This window comes from Canis lupus, chromosome 5 (genome assembly GCF_003254725.2).
Source record: "Canis lupus dingo isolate Sandy chromosome 5, ASM325472v2, whole genome shotgun sequence".
In the NCBI taxonomy this organism is placed as follows: Eukaryota; Metazoa; Chordata; class Mammalia; order Carnivora; family Canidae; genus Canis; species Canis lupus.
This window is the reverse complement of record NC_064247.1, coordinates 69,995,508-70,017,601: the sequence shown is the minus strand read 5'-3', so window position 1 is coordinate 70,017,601 and position 22,094 is coordinate 69,995,508. Positions and strand designations below refer to the sequence as shown.

General features: G+C 38.3%; 2 protein-coding genes across 5 annotated transcripts in view; one reads left to right on the top strand and one right to left on the bottom strand.

The window, feature by feature from the left end:
* Positions 1 to 1,165: 1,165 nt before the first annotated feature.
* Positions 1,166 to 22,094, top strand: part of CDH13 (cadherin 13) — a 1,387,059-nt gene continuing 1,366,130 nt past the window's right edge. For all 4 annotated transcript variants that reach the window (XM_049110659.1, XM_049110644.1, XM_049110666.1 and 1 more), the window contains exon 1: positions 1,166 to 1,231. In XM_049110659.1, the coding sequence (XP_048966616.1) occupies positions 1,181 to 1,231 (51 nt within the window). In that variant the 5' untranslated portion in view covers positions 1,166 to 1,180. The remainder of the gene's footprint in view (positions 1,232 to 22,094) is intronic.
* On the bottom strand, positions 19,458 to 19,592 carry LOC112650431 (thymosin beta-4-like). The gene has a single exon (XM_035715883.1). It carries the CDS (start codon positions 19,590 to 19,592, stop codon positions 19,458 to 19,460), a length of 135 nt encoding a protein of 44 aa, XP_035571776.1.

The window sequence follows — 22,094 nt, the reverse complement described above, 5'->3', positions numbered from 1 at the left end:
AATGAAAAATTAAATGATGTATGAGTATATTCAGGTAGCACATTATATAATAAATTAATTTTTAATATAGCCATGATTCCTAATTTACATAAACAATTGGCCACTTTAGTGGCTCGTTAGATAAATTGAGCCCAACTAACCAATACAAATGTATTACAAATGCGTATCTGGAAGGTGAAACTGTTACTGGAAACTCATTGGAACTGAAATTTCCAGTAAAGGGAACCCTTGATTTTTCAATAAAAGAAGAAATATCTATTCTGGGTTCATGTAAATGATATGGATTTAGCAATGATTTGTTCTTTGATTATAATCACTTAGTGCCTTTTAAAGAGAGATTCATGTCTTTGCAGCTCTCTGTGAAGACATACTGTTATAGCAACAATGGTTAATCTTATATGCATGATATTGTCTACCAGTTAGGCTGTTAGTGCCAGCTCTATGCATTGAGATGTCTGCAGTGAGTTGAGCCCTATTTCTATTCTTATTAAGTATTTGTGGTAGACACTTTAGGCTTCCTGCTCCCTGTCATTCTCACTAGCTTTATTTCTTGCTAGTAGAACCCTAAGTTTTCTCAAATATTGGGTGACCATGTGTTTTAGGGGAAGTTGGGGTTTCCCTTAGCTTTGAGGGGAAGTGAATCTTTAATAGTCTAAACAGATATTCTAAATCTAATTATTACCATTCCAATGATTGATTTAGACGTGGGTATGTGACACAGTTTTGACCAATGAAAACTGAGAGATGATTTTTGAGGAGGAAGATGCTTCTGTGTAAAATTTATGTGTATATGGAAACACTTCTGTCTCTGATTGTTGTCATCTGTATATGTTGCCCAGAATTACAGAAGCCAATCTTAGTACTGTGAGGAGGTGCTAGCCTCAGGGGAGAAGCCATCATGCTTATATTAGCCTAGTAGACAGATGGAAAGGACCTGGATCCTTCTTGATGTCTATGAATTACCAAGTGAACTCACCCTGAAGCTACTCTATCTCTGGACCTCTTATTTTCTAACATAATAAAAGACATTATTTAAGCTAATTTTACTCAGCTTTCTTTTTTCAGCAGAAATATACTGATACAATATAAAATTATGTAATTATAATTCTGGTTTCTTTGTATTCTTCAATTGTAGTTGCTAAAATGAACCAAAGTCTGAAATTGCTCATTAGGACCAGGCATGGGCCTCCTCCTGTGGTTTCACTTGCCAATGACCACTCTCTTGATAAAGGTAAGTATTTAAAATTCTCTCAACCAATGACACTTATTTATATCTTGAGTTGGTGTTTTAGAAACAATCATATAAATATTAAATGATACAATTAATCTCACAGAGTTCCATTTTTGCTGCCGTTTCTTTTTCTTCTTTTAAGTTTTTTGGTTACCCTCATTCTGGGACACAGTACACCAAAGGAGGCCAACATGAATGAGGAATCACCTCAGTCATGCAAGGAATGCTGTAGACCTCTTGTTACCTTAGCGTAGCTATCCCCTTTGAGCTGACATACTGCTTTCCTAATAAAAATGCTTAATTTAGATGTCTTAAAAAGTACTTTCCTCCTTTTTTCTAAAGTTATGAGCAAGAATCATGTAATAGCAGCTGAACTTTAGAAGACTGAACATATGTGAATTGGGATTAGTGTTGTGATAAATGAAACAAAAAAATAATTTGACATATATTTCAGATATATTTAATTTTTCTGCTGGCTGATTACTAGACATGGATGTTAATTAATTCATGTAAGTCACCAGGGTTATGGTTTATAGGCACTTTATAAAATGAATGCATTTGGATAATGATCAAGCCCATAGGGAATTCTTACCACTTTTAGAGAATCTTCCTCAGTTAATTTCACTCCTGAATACGTTGCTCCATTTTTGCTACCATCCCTTGACATGCCCTTACCATGTACAGTTAACTGACATGATAGTATCTCCCTTTACTATGTGAGTAACTCTTCTTTGAATGTTGTATTTTTTTCAAGAGATTTGTCATTGGACCCATTAGGGACCAAACCATGAATGCAGAGGATGGGGTCTCAGTTAAGGGTGACACTGCAGACAGGCTGCAGTACATCTACATTGAGGAGGAAAATAAGAAATATCTAGAGAAAGTTTTAAAAATACCCATTTTAAGCTTATTAATTTTGAACACCTACCTGCCAAGCACTTTTTAGTAGGTATGTCTATAGAGAGAGACTGGGAGGAAACTTGTTCTTTCCTGTCCCATATAAGGCAGAACAAAGATGTAACTTGATATTACTATGTAGTTTTGATTTCTGCCCATAAACAAGTAAAACCTTTTTAAAGATTCTGTCTACTTGCTGGGAAATCTTCCTCTAACTCATTGCTATAGAAACTCAACAGTAGGGGGTGAAACTCCTTTCCACTCCTCACTCTTTAATTGAGCAATGCCAGCTCTGGATGATAAAAAAATTCTCACCATTAGGCAGAATGCTGGAAGTAATATGAATAATATTGAAATACTGCTTGGCCTTGCATTTGATAGGAAATAAAAAGTGCATAATATCCTTTTATGAGTCTTTATCTTCTGGCATCCTAAAATTTCCTCCTCATCACAATATACAGAATCAAAGTAAAGTTAATGTTGATGATGAGAGACATTCCTAATTTTGGAAAATCCTAGGACAAGATCTACAACTACAAATTCTGTCATTAATGGCATGCATGAGGCCCACAGCCTAATATGTTGAATCACTAGGTCCTTTGGTGAATAAAAATAAATATTCGTGGGGGCTAAGAGGGTTATGTAGCTATTGTGCCAGACTCTATAAGCTTGATTGTTTTTATGCATCTTACAAAAAAGGAAATAAAATAATAAAGTCCAGAAAATCTTAGTATGTCTCATTTGTAGTAAGGAGTACCAAGAAGTGTGTGTGTGTGTGTGTGTGTGTGTGTGTGTGTGTGTGTGTGCTAGAGAGAGAGAGAGAGAGAGAGGGAGGGAGGGAGGGAGAGAGAGAGAGAAATCACAGGACAGACCTGTGGTCACTTGACCAGCCCCAATGCCCTTCAAAAGCAGCTTCTTCAAGTGCTGAAAGCTTTTAAGTTCTGTTTAGTTTTAATAAGGGAGATGAAATTCTCATGTAGTAATATACACAGCCTTATCTAATTATATAATATCACATTTGTTTTCACATTTCCAGTATTCCTAACATATTTTGGAAACTATTTTGTCCAGTTTCTACCATGTATTGTAAGCCCTTTGCATGAACAGATTTTCTGTATTCCAGTTGTTTTATATTCTTATAGATGACACCCATTGCAAATTGCAGGGATTATGGAAAACCTGATAACTTGTCATTTTTAACTAATAAATAAGATAGTGCTTTAAAGGTCACAAAAAACTTTAGCAATTAACAGCAGGAGTTGTCTTAAGCTCTTTATTTTTTTAATGAAGTTTTTTTTTATAGGGTTATTACAGACAAACAACATTGTATTAGTTTTACAAGACTCCACCCCAAGATTGCTAGAACTCATATGGAATTCGGCAATGTGGCAGGATATAAAATCAATGTCCAAAAATCAGTGGCATTTCTATACACTAACAATGAAACTGAAGAAAGAGAAATTAATGAGTCAATTCCCTTTACAATTGCACCCAAAAGCATAAAATACCTAGGAATAAACCTAACCAAAGAGGTAAAGGATCTGTACCCTAAAAACTACAGAACACTTCTGAAAGAAATTGAGGAAGACACAAAGAGATGAAAAAATATTCCATGCTCATGGATTGGAAGAATTAATATTGTGAAAATGTCAATGCTACCCAGGGCAATTTACACATTTAATGCAATCCCTATCAAAATACCATGGACTTTCTTCAGAGAGTTGGAACAAATAATCTTAACATTTGTATGGAATCCGAAAAGACCCAGAATAGCCAGGGGAATATTGAAAAAGAAAACCAGAGCCGGGGACATCACAATGCCAGATTTCAAGTTGTACTACAAAGCTGTGGTCATCAAGACAGTGTGGTACTGGCACAAAAGCAGACACATAGATCAATGGAACAGAATGGAGAACCCAGAAATGGGCCCTCAACTCCATGCTCAACTAATATTCGACAAAGGAGGAAAGACTATCCACTGGAAAAAGGACAGTCTCTTCAATAAATGGTGTTGGGAAAATTGGACAACCACGTGCAGAAGAATGAAACTAGACCATTTTCTTACACCATACACAATGATAAACTCAAAATGGATGAAAGATCTAAATGTGAGATAAAAATCCATCAAAATCCTAGAGGAGAACCAGGGCAACACCCTTTTTGAACTTGGCCATAGCAACTTCTTGCAAGATACATCTATAAAGGCAAAGGAAACAAAAGCAAAAATGAATTATTGGGACTTAATCAGGATAAAAAGCATCTGCACAGAAAAAGAAACAGTCAGCAAAACTGAAAGATAACCTAACAGAATGGGAGAAGATATTTGCAAATGGCCTATCAGATAAAGGGCTAGTATCAAAAATCTATAAAGAACTTATTAAACTCAACAGCAAAGAAACAATCCAATCATGAAATGGGCAAAAGATATGAACATGAACAGAAATTTTACCAAAGAAGACATAGACATGGCCAAAAAGCACATGAGAAAATGCTCCATGTGACTTGCCATCAGGGAAATACAAATCAAAACTACAATGAGATACCACCTCACACCAGTGAGAATGGCGAAAATTAAGACAGGAAACAAATGTTGGAGAGGATGTGGAGAAAGGGGAACCTTCTTGCACTGTTGGTGGGAATGTGAACTGGTGCAGCCACTCTGGAAAACTTTGTAGAGGTTCCTCAAAGAGTTAAAAATAGAACTGCCCTATGACCCAGCAATTACACTGCTGGGGATTTACTCCAAAGATACAGATGCAATGAGACGGCAGGACACCTGCACCCCATTTATAGCAGCGATGTCCACAATAGCCAAACTGTGGAAGGAGCCTCGGTGTCCACCGAAAGCTGAATGGATAAAGAAGATGTGGTTTATGTATACAATGGAATATTACTCAGCCATTAGAAACAACAAATACCCACCAGTTGCTTCGACGTGGATGGAACTGGAGGGTATTATGCTGAGTGGTGTAAGTCAGTCGGAGAAGGACAAACATTACATGGTCTCACTCATTTGAGGAATATAAAAAATAGTGAAAGGGAATAAAGGGGAAAGGAGAGAAAATGAGTGGGAAATATCAGAGAGGGAGACAGAACTTGAAAGACCCCTAACTCTGGGAAATGAACAAGGTGTAGTGGAAAGGGAGGTGGGCAGGGGGATGGGGTGACTGGGTGACAGGCACTGATGGGGGGAACTTGACAGGATGAGCACTGGGTGTTATGCTATATGTTGGCAAATCGAACTCCAATAAAAAATATACAAAAATTGTATTAGTTTTAGGCCTATAACAATACTTTGATATTTATATACATTGCAAAATAATCACCACAATAAAGACTAGTTAACATCCATCACCATACATAGTTAAAATTTTTTGGTTTTATTTTGCTTTGTTTTTGGTTATGAGAACTTTTAAAATTTACTCTTTTAGCAGTTTCAAGTATGCTTGAAACTATTAACTATAGTCACCTCTCAAGCTCTTAAAGAATCCATTTAGGGAAGGGTGTGTAAACATTTTAGTTGTCTCAGTAGCATTCTTCCTATGATTTCCACTTCTTAAAGAAAGTAACAAAAAAGAAAGAAAGAAAAAAAGAAAAGAAAGAAAGAAAGAAAGAAAGAAAGAAAGAAAGAAAGAAAGAAAGAAAGAAAGAGTAGGCATAATTAAATACTTTAGCTACTATCATTGTCGAATCTGTTAAGTATATAATTGTCCAGAATATGCTTTTTTGGTACACATCCCTTTTGACCATATCTTACTTTTTGTTTTGTTTTTCAACATCTTTTCATTGTTAGTTCAAATGACAGTTTTCCTGCCTAGTCAGGTAAGATGTTAAAGTACAGGAGGGAGGCTGGGTCTCTGGGGTGTCAAGATTTCTCTTTTCCCCTGCCTCATTCCATCCATTACTCTCCTTCTGAGTACCAGAGTACCCAACCTGACCCACAATTAGCATTCAGTGGCAATCATGAGGCCCATAGTTTGAGAGATACTCAGGGACCCAAGGATGCAGCTGAAACAAGAAGGAACACACAAAAATAGGTAGATCTGCCTTGGTTAATGAAGATCACAGATGGAAATACTTTTTTTCCCCCTGTGGACGTGGTGGGATTTTTTAGAACTGATGCCATTAATCAATCTGTCCTAAAACAGAAACAGTTGCAAATATGTAATATAGAGTATCAGTGGAATAGAAAACAAACCTTTAACTAAGCTTGATTTTTTTTGAAGTTGGAAAATGTTGCCAGCCTGTTTTTTTTTTTTTTGTAATTGAAAATGTTTAGAAGCTTTCCTGAAGAGTTGATTAATATATCAAAATCAAAAAAGGCAATTTTGAGTCTAATTTTGTTTGTTTACCGTGTAATACAGGATTCTTGGCTTTGAAATTCTGCCATGCAGGGTGAAAAATGACTGTCAGTGTGAAACAAAGTAGTCTATTGAAAAGAACATTGTGTCTAATAGGGAACAGCTGATACCAGCCCAGTGCCGCTATTTGGAATTATAATATCTTAATCAGCCTGACTGATTCCTATGGATAAAGGAGAGTCCAGATTTGGCCAAGGGTGGTGAAAGTGGGGTGGGGTGGGGGGAGTCTTTTGCCTTACCCACCTCTTGGTGCAAGAATCCCCAAATGGGGGGCAGCCCGGGTAGCTCAGCAGTTTAGCGCCGCCTTTGGCCCAGGGCATGATCCTGGAGCCTGCTTCTCTCTCTGCCTGGGCCTCTCTCTCTCTCTCTCTCTCTCTGTCTCTCTCTCTCTCTGTCTCTCATGAATAAATAAATAAAATCTTAAAAAAAAAAAAAAGAATCCCCAAATGGGGAATTGATGGGGAGCCACTATGGTCTAGGCTGTAGGAACTAGGATAGTTTGGGATCTTGATTAGCAGCATAGGCTGCAGTTTCCCCACAAAGGTAGAAGTGACATTGTGAGGGAAGGGTTGCATAGCTTCTGTAGGAGGGCCTGGAATTTTACTGTGCTCCCAGAAGCTTTTCCAAGGGCTTCTTGATTTTCTAAATCTGAACAAACTAAAATAGGGTCGTTATATTTTGGTACTCAGTTTTTCTGTGGAAGACAGCATGGTTCAGAAAACTGTGGGAGACTTGCTGGCTCAGTCAGTAAAACACGCAACTCTTGATCTCGGGGTTGTGAGATTGGTGCTGGGTGTAGAGATTACTTTAGAAAATTAAAAATCTTTAAAAAAAAAACAAAAATAAAAACCAAACAACTGTGCTAGAAAAAAAAAATGAGTGAACTCCAAGAATAGAACTCTTGGAGTTCTATTTGGTTAAAATAGGAGTACTCAAAGAGAGAAAAATGCCTATCCTAGAGTGATTTTACATCTTCCGTTTCTCAGGAAAGTGCCAATTTCAAATATTTTTCCATTATTTTAATAATTGATATCTCCCAGAAACTCAATATTTTGGTGACTAATAGCACTATAGCTACAAGATGGTCTTTCAAACCTAATAGCAACACAGGAATCTTTTTATAGGATCACAGATCTTGGTTTGGGGTTCAGAAAATAAGGTCATTCTACATAGAATGAAAAGCAATCCATAAATCAACCTATTTTCTCACCCCTTTGGGCAAATAGTAAAGTATCTGGACCAGGATGTCTTGTAGCCTCTCCTTGAACATCTCCTCTAGTAGATTGGGAGTTCAAAGGTCAGAAGGCATCTATCTAATTATGAGTATGCTTTGCATCTCTAGCCAAACCTATATCCTATCGCTTCACACATCAGGAACAACAGTGACTGTTGTCTTGTTTCATTGTGATGGTTCTTCAGTTACACAGAGGGCTACTGTATCCAGCCTCCCTCAATCCCCTGAGTCAGTCCTCTCCCAGGACAAGCTTCACCACACCCTCACGGAGCTGACATTCAAAAGGACAAGGCTACCACACAATGTAAGGACATCATTCACATAGAATTTGTTGGCTCTGCAAGTCATACATACAGAGACAGACACACGTATGTATCATAGCATATATAATAATACAACATTAGATAATGGGAAGAGCTCGAGTATGTAGTATGATATCAGATAATGACAAGAATTATGTAGAAGGATAAAACAAGATACCCAGAGTATGATAGGGGGCAAATGCTGTCTTCTATCAGATAGGTTGGAGAAAACTTCTCTAAGGAAGCAACACTGGGGAGAGTCCTAATGGAAGGAGGAAGTGAGCTATGCATGAAAGGAAGGGTTCTAGTCAGAAGGGTATTGATTCATAAATTCAAGCATTTTTGGTATGAGTGGTCAACCAGGAATTTATTTCCTTAAAAATACTGTCTTATCCATCAGATTCCAAGAAAATTAAGAGATTTTCTAAATATGCTTGCCCTAATTAGTATAAACCGCAGATGGATGTGAGCTTGTTTGGGCTTTGGGGAGGCACAGAATTTGTTTGTTTTACTATTTTTTTAAACTTAAATTGAATTAATTGACATATAGTGTATTGTTAGTTTCAGAGGTAGAGTTCAGTAATTTGTCAGTCTTATATAACATCCAGTGTTCATTACACCACGTGACCTCCTTGATGTCCATTACAGTTACCCTGTCTCCCCATTCCCCTCCAGCAACCTCAGTTTGTTTGAGTCTTATGGTTTGTCTCCCTCTCTGATTTCGTCTTCTTTTATTTTTCCCTCCCTTGCCCTATGCTCCTCTATTTTATTCTTTAAATTCAACATATGAGTGAAATCATATAGTTGTTTTTCTCTGATTGACTTATTTTGCTTAGCATAATACCCTCTAGTTCCATCCACATCATTGCAAATGGCAAGATTTCATTTTTTTTGGACGGCTGAGTAATACCGTGTGTGTGTGTGTGTGTGTGTGTGTGTGTGTATCTCACATCTTCTTTATTCATTCATCTGTCGATGGACATCTGGGTTCTTTCCATAGTTTGGCTATTGTGGACATTGTTGCTCTAGACATTGGGGTGCAAGGAGGCACAGAAATTTGTATCTCCTTGTCCATATGAAGGCTTTTCTCCCTCTGGTGTTTCTCTTTGAATAAATGTGTGGCTTCATGGAGTATAAAGCAAAGGGGGGATCCCTGGGTGGTGCAGCGGTTTAGCGCCTGCCTCTGGCCCAGGGCATGATCCTGGAGACCCGGGATCGAATCCCACGTCAGGCTCCTGGTGCATGGAGCCTGCTTCTCCCTCTGCCTATGTCTCTGCCTCTCTCTCTCTCTCTCTCTCTGTGTGTGTGTGTGACTATCATAAATAAATAAATAAATAAATAAATAAATAAATAAATAAATAAATAAATAAATAAAAAGCAAAGGGAACACATCAGCCAGCCCAATCCTCTCCATCAACCCTAGTGATGGCACAGGGTGATAGGAACCTCAGCCAAGTTGCTCTCACATCCCTACCTATGGGCATGGCACCCTACTGTCACTTGTCCTTAGACCCATAAAAAAGAGGCATGTAGGATCTTTATGTTTCCCCCAATGAATCTGCCCTGGTTCCTAGTGATCACCACTTCCTTTTCTGGGGACTCACAAATCATCTATCTCATCATTTTAGAATATTACCATGTTTCAAAATCAAGCTTGCATATCTATAAATCATGGGATACACATTTTCCCCACATGTTGAGAAATTGGAATACTATTTTTCTGGCTCTATTACCCCAGTACCTTTTCTATTCTCTCTGATTCCTTAAAGATTACTGACAGTGACTCTTAGATTACATCTGCAAAGTCTCTACATACTCTGGGATGTAATTTGTTCAGGCCTGGAGACTCAAACTCATTTAAAACAGTAAGACGGTCTCCTGCTATCACCTTACTTATCTCATACTTCAGTTTCTTCTAAACTACATTTATTCAGCCCTCCTGAATCTAAAGATCATTCTCCTTGATACAGAAGATGGAAATACAACAGAAGCTGTGATATATGACTTTCTCTTTGTTGTTTGTTAATGTTTTATCATCTGCCCCAAGCAGTGAAGTGTGTTTTTTAGGTTCATCTTTTTTACTTTGATGGTAGCTGATAAGGGGTGTGTGTGTTTCTGAGTTTGTGGATGAAAGGCTTAAGCATATTTCATATAAGCATATTTCACAATGGCACGTTGAGGGATTAACCCTCCTGTTGTGTTCTTTCAGTTCAATACTCCTATGCACATTTTATCTTGTTTTAGTATGCAGTTAGGAGTGAGGGCTCTGGAACCACACAACCAAGGGCAAATCCTGGCTGTTCCATGTACTCTAGCAGTAAGACCATGGGCAGGTCAGTTTACCTGTCTGAATATGAGTTGTTTATCTATAAAATGGATATAATGTTTACCTTGTAGAATTTGAGAGTAAACAATTTATGTTTTTCTTTTTTAAAAAAAACCATTTAATTAATTTATTTGAGGAGAGAGAGTGAGAGAGTATGTGAGGAGAGAGAGGGACAAGCAGACTCTGCACTGAGTGTGGAGCCTGAATCTGGGCTTACTCTCATTACCCTGAGATCATCACCTGAGCTGAAATCAAGAGTCAGATACTTAGCAAACTGAACCACTAGGTGCCCCAAGAGTAAACAACTTCTATTTTTTTTTTTTTTTAAGTTTTATTTATTTATGATAGTCACAGAGAGAGAGAGAGAGAGAGAGAGAGGCAGAGACATAGGCAGAGGGAGAAGCAGGCTCCATGCACCAGGAGCCTGACGTGGGATTCGATCCCGGGTCTCCAGGATCGCGCCCTGGGCCAAAGGCAGGCGCCAAACCGCTGCGCCACCCAGGGATCCCGCTGCGCCACCCAGGGATCCCTAAACAACTTAATATACGTAAAGGGCTTAGAATAGTGTCTGGAACATAGTAAGTACTTATTACCACCACCACCATCATCATTTCTAATATATTCCTATAATCTGTCAAATATATTTTAAAAATTCTGACCTCATCAGAGAGTTTCCTGCTGAGCCATAGTTTGTCCTGTGGTTAGGGCACATTCAATCTAATTTTTTTATATCTTGTATTTATATGTATCCAGTGTCAAATAGTGAGACTTGATATAAACAATGAGATGTGAGAATCTCAAAGACCATAAATCAACAAAAAAATTAAATTACATTTAGTGTATTCATGGCAGGAGCAAAGTGAATGGATGCATTTTATAAAGACTTTCATTGGGGGATCCCTGGGTGGCTCAGCGGTTTAGTGCCTGCCTTTGGCCCAGGGCACGATCCTGAAGTCCTGGGATCGAGTCCTGCGTTGGGCTCCCAGCATGAAGCCTGCTTCTCCCTCCTCCTGTGTCTCTGTCTCTCTCTCTCTCATGAATAAATAAATTTTAAAAAAATTTTAAAAAGTAATTAAAGACTTTCATTAGAGTCTGGTTTGAAATAAAAAAAGATTTTCTTCTTCTTCTTCTTTTTTTTTTTTTAGGATTTTCTTCTTAATCAGATAATCCAAGTGACCTGTATACCCATTTCCGAGCCTTCTAGCTGAGTTTGAACAATAAAGGGAAACTTATCCCAGATGAGGCCAAACAAATCCATAATTCCCTCATGGGAATCGTAAAATATTGTTTCATAGCAGTATGAAAAGATAAATTTGCAATCACCAAGGGAACCTTGAGCCTATCAGATCTGTGGGCCATATTAGGACCATTGGAATCTTTGACAGGACCATTAAAAATTTGACTGGTTGCTATATGGAAGGATTCTTCATCCCCCTGCCTTTATGTTTTTATAACAGATTTCCTTTGGCATAGCAGCCATTACATTCTTGGCCTTCTCTGACTGGAGAAAGAACTAAACAAACTTAAATCTTGGACTTTCCTTTCTACAGGATACTGATACATGTTGGAAACTTAGAGAAGTAGCCACTGCCTGGTTGGGGGAGGTCCTACAGCAGTGTAGTGATGACTGTGATTGGTGCATAAATTTGTCCAATTGAGAAGCAGTTTAGCAAGTCTATTTGTGCTCAGACGTCAAGGCAAATTTTCTGATGAGTTTTATGAGTAATAATAATAAAGCCGATGCTTTGATTTCTGTTTGTCTCCTGTGTCTTGTTTCTCAGTAGATTCTTAACATAAAAAGGGGTGAGAGGGATATTATTTATTGATTCTCTCATATGTCAAACAATACAAACAAGAAGAGTGAAGGTAAGCAATATTCATTAGCTTCACTTTTTACTTGGAACAAAGATGTGAACCAAGATAGTCTTTAGGCAAACTACAAAAATGACCTAGTTGACTTCTCCCTGGGAAAATCTACCCTTATTTATATCTTTCATCAGAGTCAAACAAATAAACAATAAATCTAGAAACCTATGAAGAAAAAAGGAGCTATTGACAGCAATGATGCAGAGGGAAAAGCTAGTTTGAATTGATTGGAAAAGGACTCTCAGGATTGGGTTGGGCCTCCTATTATTAAGAAAGGAAGTAGCAGCGTGTTACTGTCCTGGGACAAAGGGAAAATTTGAGCAAGATCAAGAGCACAGGTAGTGTAGATGTACAAGAAACTGAGGTTAGAATTTTTCTTAAAATGGTTGTCTTGTACAACAATCCATGCAGTGCCTAGATTCATTTTTAGTCTTCCTGCTCCCTTAACAAATGCATACTAAATTTTATTCTTGTTGAGCTAGAGAGAGCTAAGGAGTTGACTAGAGGTAGAAAGAAAGTAAAGTGTGGCCTGGATGTGCAGTAGATAGGATATAGGGTGTTGAGAACTGAAAAGGTTGGACCAGGTTTAAAAACTGAAATTTTTAAATGAGCATGATTGAAACAGATTGACCAGAAGAGAAGACCCTGGGTGTGCTAGACACGACCTTCCAGGAGTAAAAAGAAATGAACAGAAGAGAAATTAGAGTTCTCATGGTAAAGAACCAAGGGGAACTCTGGTGAACCACAAAGTTAATGCTGGGAAAGCTTGAAGATAGTGAGGATTCTTTGAGATTCAGATAGAAGATTGGTTTTACTAGGGGCCAAATACCAGAATGGGATCTAAATCCAAAATTCATGAAATACTTATTGATTAACTGCTATCTGCCTATCATAGTATTGGGCACTGGTGAATGAATGGTGAGCCAGTAGGACCTACTCTTGCTCACGTGGGGCTTACAATCCAGGGTGAGGTAGAACCAACTAAAAAAAAGTTGCAAGTGCTACATGGTGCAGGGTGTCATGGCAACACAGAGGCTGTACCTGACCTAGGAGCTTGGACATAGATCAGAGAAATCTTTATGGAGAAAGTTCCTTCTAAGCTGAGACCTGAAGGACAAGTCAGAGTTGGACAATCAAGGAAGAACATTCTAAGCAAAATGAGTAAGATGTGACAGGGCCTGGGGGATGGTCAAGAAAGGATTAGGCATTCAGAAACCTGCAAGTAGGTTGACACCACATTCCAGATATGTTTTTGTAGGTAATCGCTTTGCCTGAAGAAAAAATGAAACTGGGCCTTAGCAAGGTCACGAGGTAGAGAATGTTCCTTGGTGTCTGTTCCTTGTAAGGGATGGAACAATAAAAAGTAGCATTAAGGGGGGCTCATGTGAATGGAATGGGTATTGTAAGATTTTTCTGGATGCTGAGGCAATGGGCAGAGGTACAGCATGTTGCCAAGTCCAGAAGAAAAGAATAATACTGCATAGGAAAGTGGACCTTGTGCATAGCCAGGAAAAAAAAAAAAAGACAATTTAGTTTTATATGTTACATTTTAATAATAGTCATTTGTAACTGCATAATGAAATTTGTGAACAAAAGTTCATTTCCAGAAGAATAATCTCTAACTGATATGCAATGCCTCAGTAGGATTTGGCCAGGTTTTAATTTTAGCTTGAATAAATAATGTAAGATACTAGCCTGGGTGAGATAAAAGGAAATCTCCGTACTTTCATCTCTCCATGATGGAAATAATAACTACTTTATTTCAAAACAAGTTTCCAATTAGTTTCTGTGAAATATTATTATCCTCTTTTTCCAGATACTGTAGCTCATTTTGAAACTTAATTTTGATAATATATAAACATTTTTAAAACTTACTCTACAGAAATGACAGTTATATTTGGGGAGAGGAATGCTGTTGGGCTATAACTATATTATTTGGGACTGTTCTAAATAATAGTAAAAATAATGAAAAAGAATTAGTCAAAATGTAATCTCTTTCATGGCTGTTCATGACCTGGCATGGACTTATCTTTAGGCCATTTCCTTTAAAGTTGTTCAGTGGACTTTCTTTTCTTCAAGACTAGTAATGATTCACTTAAGGTTATATAAACTCCTATCCCCATTTAAATAGGTGGTATAATTTAAATAATCAATGAGCTCATTCAGTGCACCAGACACTGGGCTAGGTGCTGGAGCTTGTTAGTGACTCAGGTAGATATGACATTTGCCTTTGACGTACTTAGTTTAGGGGTAGCTGAGAAAGTATGAGGACTCTGGGGGAGAGGTCTTACAGAAAGGAAGACCCACATTTTAATTTGTGTTTTCTATCAGAACTTGACCATTATCTATAAATCATTCCAGATGGATAGACTGAGGCACAGACTATTTAGGCTCAACCCATTAGTAATAAAGTGGTGAATTCAGTTGAAAAGTTGGTCTCCTGATGCGTTCTTCACTCCCCAGGCCCTATAAACTCACTTTCCTACAATTGCAGTGTTTCATTCACTCTGTTTTTGTTTCCCTCAATGCAGAAAGACAGACTGGTGATGCTGTTTTTCAGATGAAGAAAACAAGGCAGGGGAGTTTACCCAAGGCCACTTATCACTTTTATGGAGGAGCCAGCATCACAACTCCTACCCTTTGAGTTTCCAGACCGTTGCCTAGCTACCAAACCTCTGTGCCTCTTCTACTGCACAGCAGCTAAGCAGGCACTTAATAATCATAATTGATGGTGCTGGCTAAAAGGGAGAGCTCAGAGTGATTCTGGGAGTTTGTTTTCACATACCAATGAATTTTATTCTTCTTGTGGTCAATAACCTATACCCATTTGTTTTAGGTAGCATTCCTGTCTTGGTCCACAGTGAAGCTTTCTTATCTACACGGATGATTTCTCTTTCTCTCTTTCTCAGCTGTTCTTTCTGGGGGAATCCAGTTGCTGTTTATAGGTATCACACATTTAAAAAATATATTTGTCTTAAAAAAACAATGTCTGGCTTCCCACCGAAGAGTCTCACTATAGCAGTTTTAAGAGATAGAATACAATTTGGTGAAAGTTAAATAAATTCCATCAGAAAGTAACACTTCTGAAAACATTAGCTCCATTAATAATTTAGCTATGTTAAAAATATTTGAGCACCTATTTGTTCCAGATACTAGTGGGAATAAAAAGAGAAATCTGTTTATCTTTTTAATTATGATTTATTGAGTGCCTGACATGTACCAAATACCAGACTAATGCTGGGGATTCTATAGTTTTCCTAATGTTGTGGATAGTCCAGGGGGAGTCAGACAATCTAAAATGATCACATAGGTAGACAACTGAAATTTTCATATGTGCCTCAAAGGAGAAGCACATGATGCTGGGAGTGCTCATTATGGTAGCGTTAACAATCAGGGAAGGCTTATCAGGGAAAGTGATGCTTGAGTTGAGTTCTGATGAATAATAGAACTAGACAAAAAGGAAGGAAAGAGCATTTCAGGCAGAGGAAATAACATGTTCAAAGGCCCTGTGGTGGGTGGGAACACATGGAGTCCAGAAGCTATAAGACTAGCATGGTTGGAATAAAATAAAAGAGGTCAAGAGGAAGCTGGAAGAGGAGATAGAGGCCAGACTATGCATGGTATCAGACACTTGTACTATATTATCTCATGGCCTCTATTTCAGTGAAGGCTATGGTGGACAGTGCCATACCAACTCCCACCACTTTTATGCTGACCTCATTCCAACTGTGCCTGGGGTCCTTATAAAGAGACCACTGGTAATCACATGTGAGCAGCTCATAAGTGTCCAGTAGTTAGCGCCTACAGGCAACCCCCAACCACTGGTGGATGAAAGTTGATTAGTGAATGCTTCTCCCCTTTGTCTCTGGTAAACAGTTCTGAAATACACTCCCCAGAGTCCCTCAGAAGTTCCCATTGGATTGATCACAGTTGCTCCCAGTGGTGGTCAACTTGCTCATTTATTTCCTCCCTCTCTGTTTCACTCATTTTCCCTAATCCATGACTCCTATTTCTTGGGGTCAATTCCCAAATAAAACAACACAGGCAGGCTTTTGTATTCTGCTGTTTTTGGGGGAAGCCAGGTAGAGAAACCATGTGAAGGAGCTTGGAATGTTGTCTTTGTCTTAAAAGCAATGGAAAATTGTTGTTTTAAACAGGGTGGTGAATTAGCACTTCTGCACTTCAAAGAGATCATTTTGGCTGCAGTGTAGAAGATGGATTGGAGGAAGGAAGGTAAGTGAGGGTAGAGCAGTTCATGGGCTGTTGTAGTCTAGGCAAAACATAGTTGCGGCAATAAAGATGGGGATAAATAGATTTGAAAAATATTTAGGACCTCTAATTGACAGGACTTGGTGACAGATTGGCTACAGCAAGTGAGGGACAAGGAGATATTTGAAATGACTCCTAGGTGTCTGACTTTCTTAACTGAATGGATGATGATGCTATTCACTGAGTTGGGGGACTCTGGATGGTCAGGTGTAGGGAGAGAGTATCAGTTAAGGTTCTTCATTAAACTAATACAAACTGGCTTAAACTAAAGGAGAATTAGTTGACTAACAGAAATGAGATTAAAAAAGGGGGGGGGGGGTAAACTAGCTTTAGGCATGACTTATTTAGGGGCCAAACTATGACAAGGATCTAAGTCTCAGCTCAGCTTCTCTTTGGCTGCTTGGGGTAGCAAGATGACCACATTCTCAGATGACCAAGTACAGGAAAAGCCCAAGTACAGTGGGCTTTTCTCTCTAGGATCCCAGCTAAAGCATCACTGTGACTCCTTTGCTCTGATTGGATTACGTGCCCATAGGCTAAGAGACACCCTGCTTAGGGGGATGGGATATGTGGATTGGGTTAGGTTAATCACTGCCTACCCCTGGTTGTGGATGAGGATGAGGTCATTCTTGTGGAGACTAGATTGGCCAAGGGTAGGAGAGGTGAAGTCCTTGAAGGAAATCAGGATGTTGCTGCTGTAGGAAGGAGGAAATGGGTGCTGAGAAGGTGACCAAAAGTTCTCATACCCAGGGAAAAAGTTCCTGAGTTTTGTTCAGAACAAGTGTTTGAGGTTTCCTTAAGATCTTCAGAAGACAATGGATGGCATAAACTTAACTCAGAGGAGAGTTCTGGGTGGGATGTACCTGAGGGAGTGATTTGCATAAAAATAGCCATTGAAACTGAGGAAATGGCTAAAATTACTAGGAGAGGAATACATACTGAGAGAACAGGACCAAAGACCAAGTGTTGAAGGATTCCAACACTGAGTCAGAATTCTTCCAGGCAAAGGGGAATTGATCTGAAAATAGAAGAAATAAACAAAGAGGTAGGGAGAAATTTTGGAGGACTGACTTATTGAAAAAACAACAAATGTGACTCACAATAGCCGCCTCCTTGGTATTCGCAGTCCAGTAACCAGAGTTGAGTTCAAAGCTGACGGTGATGTAGAAGGAACTTCAATTTCCACAAGTTAACTGTTATATTAGAGTCATGAATCCCTGGCATATCCAGTGGGAACACAGAGAAGAGATGGCTAATTGTTCTTGGTGGGGAAAGGGATCATGTGAGAAGAATCTTGAAAGATGAACAAGATTTTGTCATTTGAAGAAGAAACAAGCTCAGGTCCAAGTTCAACTTACATAAAGAAGTCAGGAAGGAATCAGAACTAAGGGAAGGCAGCCTAAACGATGAGAACTTGAGGAAATAGGCAAGGATGGAATAAGGGTATGTTGGCTAAGAAGGAAAAGTGGAAGATATCATATAGGTCATGTTTGTGGATGGCTATGTATCTTGGGGCTTGACTATATCACTCCATAACTCCAAAAACCAACTTGACTGGCCTTTGTCCTAGATTGGCTGGTTGGTTGACATATTATGTTTGTTTGTTTGTTTGTTTGTTTGTCTGGCATTAGAAGGACTCTAAATCTAAAAGGTTTTTATGGTGGATATTGACTAGTTGCTTTTCTGTTGCTTCCAAAGTGAGGTTAGGAATAAATGATTACATTTCAGCAAAGGCAATTTAAGGTGGGCATTAGAAAGTGTTTCTTATCAGTGACATTTATTTTGCTTGTGTGCATCAGCCTTACAATTTATAGACTCAATCAGACAATGATAATAACAGCTAAAGAAAGGAAGGCTGTACAATAAGCCAGCAAGCAGACAAACAAACAAACAAACAAAAACTTACCAGATAAGTAACATCGTTAAGTTTATTGAGGATGGGAGTGTTAAGGAAATTAGATCTGGAGCAATCACTATAACATTTCCAACTAGCTAAGGACACGTTTCTGAAAGAATTATGATTTAGGGATCTGGTTAGCCAGAAGGGTTTGGGGGATAGGGCACATTTTCCAGGCATTCCAGGCAGAGGGTAGCTGTGATAGGCACATTAATGGCCACTCAAAGAAGTTCACGTCCTCATTCCTACAACCTGTAAATATATTTCATTACATAGCAAGGAAGAATTTAGGTTGCAGATGAAATTAACGTTGTTAATCAGCTGACTTTAAGAGACAGAGATTATTCTGGATTATCCTGGTGGGTCTCATCTGAAGTCAAAAGGTCCTTTAAAGTAGAGGAAGGCAGAAGAGGAAGTCAGCAAAGATCTGAAGATGCTATGCTGCTGGTTTTGAAGATGGAGGTAGGGGCTATGAACCAAGGAATGCAGGCAGCCTCTAGAAGCTGGAATAGGCAAGGAAGCCGATTCTCCCCTAGAGCCTCCAGGAAAGAAGGTTCAAGCTCTGCTGAAACCTTGACTGTATCCCACAAAGAGTCATTTTGGACTTCTGATCTGCCGATCTATAAGATAGTAAGTTTGCGGGGGTTTTTTTATTATTATTATTTTGGTTTTAAAACTTTTAATTTGCAAATGAAAAATGATTTTCCAGTAAAATCATTTGAACAAAAATGTGGCACTCTGGTTAAACCACATTTTACAGCTTTCAGGGCACCTTAGGCCAGCTTGGTTTTTGCTTGGGTTTTGCTCACTGTTGTCCCACCTAGCTCCTTCTTTCACCAGTATGCAGGAACTTTTCCTTCCCTGCCAGCCAGACAGGCAGATGGGAGAGGCACAAGCTGTGGTTGTCAGTAGTTCTTTGATGTGAAGAGGGGCAGCACAGTCATTTACACTTGATCTAACCTCTTTGCATCTTATAAAGTTAAACAGCTAGGAGGAGGAATACATACTGAGAGAAGCAAAACAAGAAGTCAATGCTTGTGGAATATATAGTGCATATGGGTGGCACATGCCTCATCACGATTCACTGGCTTGCTTCTCCTGTTCAGTTGTTTCTTTTGAAGGCAGTGGATTTGTGTCTTGCATTTCTGTCTTCTTCAATTTTGATTTATTGAATTTCTCTATCTTAGGCATATCAGGTTTGTCAGACATGGTTGCAGAGAAAGTAGAGCGAGGTGCATGAGCTAGCAAAGTCTAGTCTGTGCAGTGGCCATCAAATCTAATTCGTGTTGTTTTAAGTCAGATGGCTGGGATGGTCTAATGGATGAAAGACAGAGTCAGTTTTCTTCTGGGATAGACAGAAGCTCTTTGGAAATAGAGGAGGCCATGGACTCAAGATGTTATTATTATCTCTTGTTAATTTTAAAAACTTTTTATTTTGGATAATTTCAGACTTTTAGAAAAGTTACAGAAATAGTGTAAAAAATTCCTGTGTATTCACAAGATAACATTTTAACATATTTGCTTGATCATTTTTTCTGTATATATTAATAAATATATAAATAAAACATTTTAAATACATAATATACTCTATAAATACAATAAATATTCTCTAATATTTCACTATGTGTGTTTATATATTATGTATGTATATATAATTTTCTTTTTGAATTGTTTGAAAGTAAACTCCCCCAACACCTCATTGTGTGATACTTGAAAAACAGCACCCTTATACAGTGATCAAAATCAAGAAATTAAAATAACACAACACTGTTAGCCAATCTAAAAGCTTATTTAAGGGGTGACTGGGTGGCTCAGTGGTTGAGCGTCTGCCTTTGGCTCAGGTTGTGACCCTGGGGTCCTGGAATTGAGTTCCCATCAGGCTCCCTACTGGGAGCCTGCTTCTCTCTCTGCCTATGTCTCTGCCTCTCTCTCTCTCTGTGTCTCTCATGAATAAATAAATAAACTCTTAAAAAAAAAATAAAAGCTTATTTAAATGTTGACAGCTGCCCCATTAATGTCCTTCACAGCAAAGACAATTTTTCTTTCAGATCCAGGATCTGACCCAGGATCACATGTTGCTTTTGAATCCCATATCATTTGTCTCCTTCCAGTCTGTCTCCGTGTTTCATGATTTCCACATTTTAAAGAGTACAGGCCAGTCATTTTGTAGACTGTCCTTTAGTACAGTTTTATGCAATAAATGCTCTTGCATGATTAAGATTCAGGTTATGCATTTTTGGCAGGAGTCCTTAGCAATGGTACTGTGTCCTTCTCTGTACATCGTATCAGGAGGTACTTGTTTAAGATAATGTTTGCCAGGTTACTTAGCTGAAAAGTTACTATCATCCTCTTTGTGTTTAATAAGTATCTTGTGGGGGAGATATTTGAGCCAATTCAAGTGTCTTGTTTCTTTTTTTTTTTTAATATTTTATTTATTTGTGTCTCATGAGAGACACACAGAGAGAGGCAAAGACACAGGCAGAGGGAGAAGCAGGCTCCATGCAGGGAGCCTGATGTGGGACTTAATCCAGGGACTCCAGGATCACACCCTGAGCCAAAGGCAGACGCTTAACTGCTGAGCCACCCAGGCACCCTTCAAGTGTCTTGTTTCTCATAATACTTTCACTCACTAATTTTAGCATCCATGATTCTTGTCTGAAACAAGTAATTCTGTGATGGCTGCCATTTAGAGAATTTCCAATTATTTACAATTTAAATCTATGTCTCTTAGGTGGGGAGTTTTCAAAACATAACCCCAATACCTTCATCTCATCTAAAAACCAATTAATAGTGATTCCTTAATTATAAATTTCAAAAGCTTTTTATTTTGCAATAATTTTAGACTTACAGAAGAATTTAAAAAGCAGTATAGAGAGTTACTGTATACCAGTGATTTTCTGTTAAATCTATAGATCATATTGGGAAGGATTGGCAATTTAATAATACTATGTCTTCCAATCTATGAATGTGATTATTTGGATCTTCTTTGTTTTTTTTCTTTAGTGTTTCATATGTTTCACCATGCAGATATTTCACATATATGACATATATGAAACTAAATTTCATTTTTGGAGTGCTATTACAATAAGTGGTATTTTTAAAAAAAATTTGAAATCTAATTTATCATTGCCAATATGTAGAATCAACTTTGTATCCTGCAAAGGTGCCAAACTCCTATACTGGTTCTAGGAGGTATTTTTGGTGTATAATTTATTATTTTTTTTATATAGACAATCATGTCATATATGAATGGAGACCGTTTTCTTTCTTCTTCTCCAATTTGTAAGCCTTGGTTTTCTTTTGTTGTTTTATTGAGTTGGTTGGAATGTGCCCAGCATGATGCATCCAGTTGGTGTTGAATAAGTGGTGAGAGAGGATACTCCTCTCTTGAACTCATTGGGAGGGCATTCAGTTTTTTTGCCATTAAACATGATGTTTCTTCTTCTTTTTTTCCTTTACCATTGTGAATCATGTTGATTGATTTTCAAATCAGTATTCCTGGGATAAACCCCTCCTTGGTTATGAGGTACTATTCTTTTATATAATGTTTGATTTGATTTGCCAATATTATATTAACTATTCTCACTGAATTCTCTCACAGATGTCCATCCAGTGGCATTTACCCCAGGTACACGAATGGCCACATCTCTTTTCTCCTTACAGGCATCTGTCCCTCCTTGTGTTTTAGACCAGCTGGTTGCCCTGAGACCT